Source organism: Nannochloropsis gaditana (assembly GCF_000240725.1).
Source record: "Nannochloropsis gaditana CCMP526 unplaced genomic scaffold scaffold130, whole genome shotgun sequence".
In the NCBI taxonomy this organism is placed as follows: Eukaryota; class Eustigmatophyceae; order Eustigmatales; family Monodopsidaceae; genus Microchloropsis; species Microchloropsis gaditana.
This window is the reverse complement of record NW_005803823.1, coordinates 40,176-47,884: the sequence shown is the minus strand read 5'-3', so window position 1 is coordinate 47,884 and position 7,709 is coordinate 40,176. Positions and strand designations below refer to the sequence as shown.

Genomic DNA, 7,709 nt, shown 5'->3' with positions numbered 1-7,709 from the left:
CGGCTACGACCGGGGCTCGAGGCCTGTGCTCGGGCGGTCGATGCCGTGGATGCCGCGGAGGCGGGCGGGGGGATGGGGGAGGCCGAGAGAGCGCCGTCGTGGCGATGCACCAACTTCACGTTCAGATGCGGCTCCGCACTGCTAAACATGGCCGTCTGCTCTTCCTTGCCCTTCGATTTTTTCATCAACGGGTCGTACTCCCCCTGGCCCCCTTTAATCTCCTCCTTAAAGACGGCTGGGAGCCGCCCACTGTAAGATCCCCCTCCCCCTCCCTCCCCCTCCCTGTCTTCGTCGGCGTGTAAGACGGGCATTTTCACCTGGAAAAAGTACTGCTCTCGGGGCCACACCGGATCCAGCGTATTGGGCACTACGGACGTACCCTGCACGCTCCCTTCAAACTCGAGTATGGCGTACGGGTTGGAATGGCCGTTCGAGAAGAAACCTCCCCCCACTGCCGCCGGCAAATTCCTGGCCGCGACGATGCGTACAATCAAGGTGCCCACACTCGTCAAACTATAGAATTCGCCGTCCTCCAAATTTTCATCTCCCTCATAAGCGGGTCCTTTGTGGTAGGAGGCAATGCTTTTGGCATGACCACCGGCCTTTGCAGCCCCTGTAGTTCCCCGCCCGCCCGTCTCGACGCCGCCTGTAGCCTGTCCCTTAGCTTTGGCGCTGCTGTTGCTCATCTTTACGAGTCTGTGCAAGGACCTAGTGCGGTACAAAGCGTGGGTGCGATCAGTGAAACATTTTGGTGCTACCATGGCTACCATTGTTCTGGTTCACGCGTTGCACGGGAGCCTGTTCAGAGACTCCGTACGTCAAGAAGACGCGCAAGCTCCACTGCCCCCTCCCTAAAGATATATTGCGCCGTCCACATGTACGACACGGCAGTATTGTCCCCTTTACCTCAAATCGCCTGTGAGAGCATGTCTTGGGCACGGGGAACGTGTATAAACGAATGTCGTGACGTCGCTGTTTTTTAGGGTGTGTTCGGCGGCTTGCTTGCTTCTGGCTACCAGATGCAAAAGGCATTCCCGCTCTTAGAAAGGCGTTTTTATGAGACGATCGACTTAAGATCCTTAATTTGTAGCCAAGGCAGTTGATGACGAATCAAAATTGAGCTTCTAGTTTTGTTAAATCGTGTTTCTTTCCTCTTATCTGACGAAAATCAGCCCGGAGGGGCTCTTGATCCGCATCTACCCTAACAGGAAGTAAGCACGGCGCACCCAAATGCGAAGAATTTTGCAAGAAGGGAGCAGACATACCCGGGGAACCTTCAACATCTCCAGTCACTCACATCCTTTTCATGCCTTGAGACTTCCTCCCACTTTTAGCCGACCTCCGCTTCTTCCTGCCTCTCTGGGTCTTCGATTCATCAGGATCGGCCGGAAAGGGGAAGATGGCCCTCATTTTTCAACGCAAAAGGACGAGACCAAGAGGGCACCGCAACGCACCTCCCTGTCTCCCTACGAGATTGTTGCCACAAAACTCGGGCGCTTTGACCGACAATTGCAGGCGTTGCAGGTAGACGCCGAGGGGGAGGTGAGCACATGCACGACTTCCATCAAAGAGCTCTTACTGGACACCCAAATGCACGTCAGAGACCTGATCGCGCTCTCTCCCGAGGCCCTTCGTAAGCGGGGCGGTCGCCTGACTCCCTGTATCCTCCCCCGGAAAGACGTGATCGTCTTCGTGATGCATCCCTTGCGCCTCGTGATTTCCAAGAACAGTTGTCTGGCCTTCGATCCCGGGGACCCCACCGTTCAGTCTGTCATCGCCGACATTTCTTCCGCCATCAAGATCCAGCAGCTGGAGAGGGCTCACCTGGCCAAGTCGGGGAATGGGTCGGTCCTAGAGCCGTACGCCATTTCCTACGAGCTGGTGGTGCTGGAGCAGGCCTTACGCAGCTTCTGCAACCAGTTCTCCCGCATCAAGGAGCTCCTGGGCTTGATCGTCGAGACCTCATTGAAAGCCCTGGTCGACTCACAAGGATCCGACCAGGAAGAGCAGCTGTACAGGCTCGTGCCCCTCAAGGACGGGTTGGCGGTGGCGCAACACAACATGCAGGAGGCCGTAGGGGTCTTGCAGCAGCTCGTGGACTGCGACGAGGACATGCTCGCCATGCTCCTCACAGAAAAAGCCGCGTTGCAGAAGGAGAAGGCACGCGTCTCCAGCCAAGCGGCCCGACTGGACCTCAATCTGCACTCGGACGTGGAGCTCCTGTTGGAAAACTACCTTCGGGAGTTGATTCTCACGGGGCAGCAGATCAAGATGCTGCAGGCACGGGTTCAGAGCGCGCAGGAGGTGTTCTCCATCAACGTGGATCTGATGCGGAACCGTGTGCTTCGTATCACGCTGCTCCTGACCATCCTCAGCACCAGCCTCGCCTCCGCCGCCACCATTGGCGCCTTTTTTGGCATGAACGTCCGGCTGCCCGAGTCCCTCGAAACCCATCCGGAGGCCTTTGCCTGGATCACGGTCGGCTCCATCTGCCTGGGGGCAGGTCTCTTCGCTTTGGCCGTCGCCTTTGCCAGGGGGCACGGGAAGGATCGGGTCCGTCGAGACCTCCAGTCCGTGGCGGCCTTCCAATCCATTTTCAAGCACATCCGTTCCGTCAGTCAAGCCATCTACCAGACATCTCTAGACCCGAAAGAGGTGGCCATGGGGAAAACGAAGGAGTCCCGCGCCTACTTTCGGAAGATGCTCAGCGCGCATCGGAACTACGAGGTGTCGTGGGAGGAGGTGGACGTCTTGATGGACGTCCTCGGGGCCTCGGCCGACCAATTCCGGCAACAACAGAAGTACAGCGACGAGACGAGCGAGGCGACCATCTATCGGAAGCTCTTCGAGTCCCTGGCCGCGCAGGAGAGGCAGGAGACGCCGGGGGACGAGGATTTCGAGGCAGCGGGGAGAGAGGCGCGTGATCGGGTGGCGGAGGCCAGGAGAGAGAGGCCGCCGGTCTGAAGATCGTAAGGGGCTGTTTATATGGTGAAAAAGCATATGTACGGATGCTTTTTCGAAAGCCATCCCTCAAATCAAATTCACGTCCAAGGGCCCGCGGTAGTTCCCTTATTCTTTTTTTTCTTTTTGAGGACTGTTGTAAAATTTCGCCGCCAAATTTCTTCTCTTTGACATGTGTTGTAAAATTTCGCCTCGATCGCACGCAGGAGACGCACCTTCACTCTGACCACCCGTCCCCATCTCACGCAACCAGAGAGCTTCCTCACATTTCCTTCATTTACCTAGCCTCTCGTGTCATTCGCCTACATCTCCCCGTTGCCGCGTCGCATCGCAGTCTCCCGATCCCCGATGTCGCTAGCGCCGCCCCTATCGCGCTGGGCCCGACGCACGTCTGAGTCTCCTTCCGACGGCCGTCCACGCACCTGCATCACTCCGCTCTCCCTTCTAAAATTGTCACTCAGCCCAGCACCCCCTCCGACCTACCCGACCGGCTTCGCGCCTATCTTGCTTCCTCGCTAGCTCACACTTTACTGAACACCGAACCCGTTTCTTATTTATTTATTTTGGCTGCATGGTCCTCATTGCTTGATGAGAAGCGCCGGGCACTACAGACAATGATGTCCACAGCAGCAAAATTCTTATAAGCCTTCGCCAAAACGTCTGTGTCATTACTACGTACGTGTATTCAGTACTTCGAAATAGTGACTAATCATCAGACTCACATTTCAATAAATTTGCCCACAAATCATTCTCTTCCTAACGCACTTCCTTTCTCATGTCTAAATTTCGCTCCCGTGGACACCTCAGAGAGACGACCGCGGCGCAGACCCTTTCACCTTCCCGCCCATCCCCACCAGGCCAAGGGTCTCCCGCCGCCTCCCCTTCTCCTCCAAGCCGTCCGTCCCTTCCACCACCCGGGCCCAGCTCCCTTCCTGTGCCCGCACAATGCTCAGGGGGGTAACGCCATGCTTGCGCAGGCAGGTCAGGAACTCGTCCATGTCCACGTAGGTCCCCTCCAGGTGCCGCATGCCCGTCCGAGGGTCGAAGGCCTTCCGCCCGTGCAAGATGCGCCGGTTGTTGAACGCGACCATGTCCCCCGCCTTCATTTTCACCTCCACGCACAGCTCAGGTCGGCAGGCGATCGCCTGGAAATGCGCCAGGGCTCGGTAGACGCGGCCCATGACGGCCGCCGGCAACTCCAAGGGCCCGCGGGTGCGCTCGTTGAAATGGATCTCGACCAGGCGACCCGCGTCGTCCAGGCAGATGGTAGGGATCTTGTGGTAGTGGAAGCCCTCCCCGTCCTTGACCAGGAAGGGAATGGGCACCTCGCACAAGGTCCGGTAGTCCTCGGCACTCTCCCGACGCAGCGTCTCCGCCACCCAGAAGCCGTCCACGAAGGTGCTCTCGCCCCCCGCCGCGTCGGCGGCCAGACAGTGCAAGAGCTGAATGCCCGGGCTGCTCTCCCGGTAGTTCAGATCCGTGTGTACCTCCAGTTCCACGGGGGTGTAGGCGAGATGTTCGGGTTTGCGGGCCGACACCACTTGGAAGGAGTTGCCGTAGTGCGTCTTCCGGTGGTAGGCGATCAGGTCGGCCATTTTCATGACAGTCCCGGGGGTCGTGGGCACGTCCTCGATCAGGGCCACGCCGTAGTCGCGCAGGTGCACCATCCATTGGACAAAGCCCTGTGCGGAGGTCTGCCAGCCCGCGTCACTGCCAGCCGCGACCTTGACCACGTCCGAGTAAGGGAGGGTGGGAAGGACGTACCCCGGGAAGTAGGAGACCAAGTCGCGGCCCCACATGCGCGGGTTCACCTGATGGTGCTGCCGTGTCTCATAGCAATGCTGCCGGAGCCAGGCTGAGGGGAAGGCGTGCGAGAATCCGTCCTTCCAGGTGACTTGGAGGAATTCGGCGGAGGCGCCAGACGAGGGTTGACCTTTGGCGGGGCCGGCGGCACACGCGGAGAGCACGTAGGCCTCGGGACCTAATTGCAAGGTGTTCTTGGTGCGTTGTCCGGTCGAATTGTCGAAGTAGACCGGGCAATTGTCGCGGAGCCAGGCGCCGTGGAAGAGGCCGCGGGTGCCGTCTTGCCAGGACACCTCGACGATGCCTTTTTGCTCGTGCAATAGGACCTAAAACAGGGAGCGAATGCGAAGACCAAGACACGGATGCATCGCCTTAGAGTGAGTGTTTATCAGGAGGCTACGATGCAGCATACCACGCACACATAGACGGTCCGTCGCACAAGGTCTTGGAAGGAGATGGGTCCGGAGTGATCCTTTGGGGGTCTCCGAGGGAGCATGGAGAGCAACCAGCTCGCGTGAAAGTGTGCTCTACATACACACATGCATCTCTAGTTGACACACGGCACCGCTCATGCTGGTACATACGGGCAACAAGTTGGAAGTTGCATGCAAATTTGCATTTTCCTGAGCTTCACCCCGTCTGGTACCTTACCTGTGTGAGTGTGCGCATGCTTTGCAACCTAGATTCCGGTGCCGCAAGTGTACGTCCCTTCTTAGGAGAGGGGCGTGGTGCGGAAGCACGAGGAGTAGCAGCAACGGCGTGAATGTTGTCCGAAGGCATTGATATCTGTCGGTTTGCTTCATGAATGGCGTGGCGAAAGCTCAGATAAGACGCGGGTGCGCGTCTTGAACATAAACACGACGCACCGTCGTAAACAACAATGCGGAAAAGGACAACAAACGTACTAGTCACAAACATGTGCAGAAGGCATCGTGCAAGTGCATCATGTCTAAAGACTACTCCTGCGATGTCGTAATGTTATGCGACCCATCTGGGTTGTCGCGCTTTGAGGAAGAATCGAGGCAGATTCACGCGTGCACGGACAGGACAGGAGAACGTCAGGTTTACGCCGCAGTCGTCGGCCGCGACGCCACAAATGTACCACGATACCCAAAAGCGAGCGAATCTCCACGGTGCCTGGTCCATGGTACCACAATTCCTTCCCAAATCTTTCCCCCGTCCGTCCCTCCCCCGATGCCATATCCGGGGCGAAATTGTGCGCAAGCCATCGCGGTTCAAGCATGCCCTCAAATATTCGTAACGGTTGGGCCCTGACGCCGCATTGGGCCCCTCCGGATTTAGGTCCTGGCTCCCAGGACTCAGACACGCGGACTGTCCACCGAGGGCGACGTGGGCATGGTCTGCTTGTGGTGGTGGTCGTGCCGGGGGAGTATGGGCAGAATGTGTCCGTGGAGTCCCGTGACCATATCTGAGTCTATCCAGGGACGTGGGCCTGGGTTTCGTAGTATCCCTCGCGCGCCGGATTTTTGCCCTCGTCAAGCCCTGGCTTTTTGCCTCACCCAACCCTCGTCGCACTTCTCCCTCTGGCCAGCAGCGCCTTGCTGCCATAATCGGCGGACAAACTATACGGTTTAATCATTTCAACGCTGGAACAGGACCGTGATTGTTGCGCTCTGCGGCCATGAGCAAAATTCGTTTCCAGGTATGTTGGTCAAGAGCGCGCGAAATAGAAGAAAAATGAGGCGAAACGAGACGTGAGGGCAAATTTTTCTGGGAAACCATGAAAATCGCCTCGTGTCTAGACTTTCGGGTATTGAAAAGAAGAGCATGTTGTATTTTTATGGAGGATTCCATTGGTTTGTGTATTACTGCCGTGGTCTCTGCGGGTACCAGGACAGAAAAAAGATGCCTGAACATTTTTGACAAGCTTCCAGCGCATCCAATGCGTCCATCTTTCAGTTAAGCGTCCCATTTTCATCAGCCGTGATGCTCAACATGTCCTTTTCCACCATTTACAACGTTTTCGGCTAACCAGGTGGTCTATGCCTCGGGGCAGGACCCTGAACATCCGGCGGAAGAGTTGAACGTCCACAGCCCCGCCACGGAAGGGTGGCAATCTCCGCGCTTCTGTGACTATCCTCAAGAGCTTGGCCTCTTCCTGCTTGACACACCCTGTCACTTGTCACGTGTCCAAATCCTGTCGCATCAGTCCAAAATCGCCACCAAAGTAGAGCTCTTCGTCGGGGACGGTGGGAACTACGCGGAGGCGGCCTTCGCACGCCTGGGATACCTGTCCCTAAACAGCAACCAACGGTCCAACTTTCGAGCGCGCGAACTCAAGAGCGTGTTCGTGTCCTGCTCGGGCAGGTTTTTGAAGCTGGTCATCCACCGATGCCACGTCAACAAATTCAACCTCTTCAATCAGGTGGGCTTCGTCGCCATCAACCTCCTCGGGGAAGGGGGGCCAGACCCCAGCCCGGAGCCTTTCCTCCCGCCTCACCACGCGGGGGGAGCGGACGAGGAAGGGGTGCACGACTTGGCGTACGAGCTCTCCCCCTTCGACCCGGACACGACGCGGCGACTCCGTGCCTTGCTAGCGGCCAAGGAGGGGGCGGTGCGGGCGGAAAACTACGACGAAGCCAAGCGACTCAAGGCGGCCGAGGCGGCCTTGCGTGAAGGAGGGCAACGCATCAGTGCCCTGGAGGAAGAGAAGCGGCAGGCGGTGCGGGAGGAGGAGTACGACCGCGCCAAGGCCTTGAAGGAGGAGATCGAGGGGGTCCGCGCCGAGGTCGAAGGCCGGATCGGCCCCCTGTGGGCGGAAGGCACGTTCGGTGGGGCGGGCGTCTCTACCTCCGGGTCGCTTTCCCAGCCCCAGCATGTCCATCACCCGCCTTTAGAGCCGGTGCGTGCGGTGGGCGAGGGTGGCCGTGGGCAGGTCAGCCCCCCCCGGGCTTCGGCAGGTGCAAGGGAGGGAGCGGTCTTGA

At 58.2% G+C, this 7,709-nt stretch overlaps 3 protein-coding genes across 3 annotated transcripts; 2 read left to right on the top strand and 1 right to left on the bottom strand.

Moving 5' to 3' along the window:
- Positions 1-2,061: 2,061 nt before the first annotated feature.
- Positions 2,062-2,964, top strand: NGA_0602900 (magnesium ion transporter mrs2; the record flags this gene model as incomplete). Its single annotated transcript, XM_005855699.1, has 1 exon — positions 2,062-2,964. The coding sequence occupies one exon, from the start codon at positions 2,062-2,064 to the stop codon at positions 2,962-2,964; it is 903 nt and encodes a 300-aa protein (XP_005855761.1).
- Positions 2,965-3,061: 97 nt separating this feature from the next.
- On the bottom strand, positions 3,062-5,594 carry NGA_0602100 (gamma-butyrobetaine dioxygenase). Its single transcript, XM_005855692.1, has 2 exons — positions 5,416-5,594; positions 3,062-5,090 (listed from the first exon to the last, which is right to left on the bottom strand). Exons 1-2 carry the CDS (start codon positions 5,542-5,544, stop codon positions 3,765-3,767), a joined length of 1,455 nt encoding a protein of 484 aa, XP_005855754.1. The 5' UTR covers positions 5,545-5,594; the 3' UTR covers positions 3,062-3,764.
- A 776-nt stretch (positions 5,595-6,370) lies between these two features.
- On the top strand, positions 6,371-7,622 carry NGA_0603000 (uncharacterized protein; the record flags this gene model as incomplete). The annotated part of the gene is made up of 3 exons (XM_005855700.1): positions 6,371-6,427; positions 6,761-7,536; positions 7,595-7,622. The coding sequence occupies exons 1-3, from the start codon at positions 6,407-6,409 to the stop codon at positions 7,620-7,622; spliced, it is 825 nt and encodes a 274-aa protein (XP_005855762.1). The 5' UTR covers positions 6,371-6,406.
- Positions 7,623-7,709: the final 87 nt, after the last annotated feature.

What these genes read in the sequence shown, in the direction of transcription:
- NGA_0602100 (XM_005855692.1), bottom strand. Translation starts at nt 5,544, where the DNA reads ATGCCTTCGGACAACATTCACGCCGTTGCTGCTACTCCTCGTGCTTCC. An exon ending in GCATGCGCACACTCACACAG is followed by an intron (nt 5,091 to 5,415) that starts GTAAGGTACCAG and finishes TCCCTGTTTTAG; the next exon opens with GTCCTATTGCACGAGCAAAA.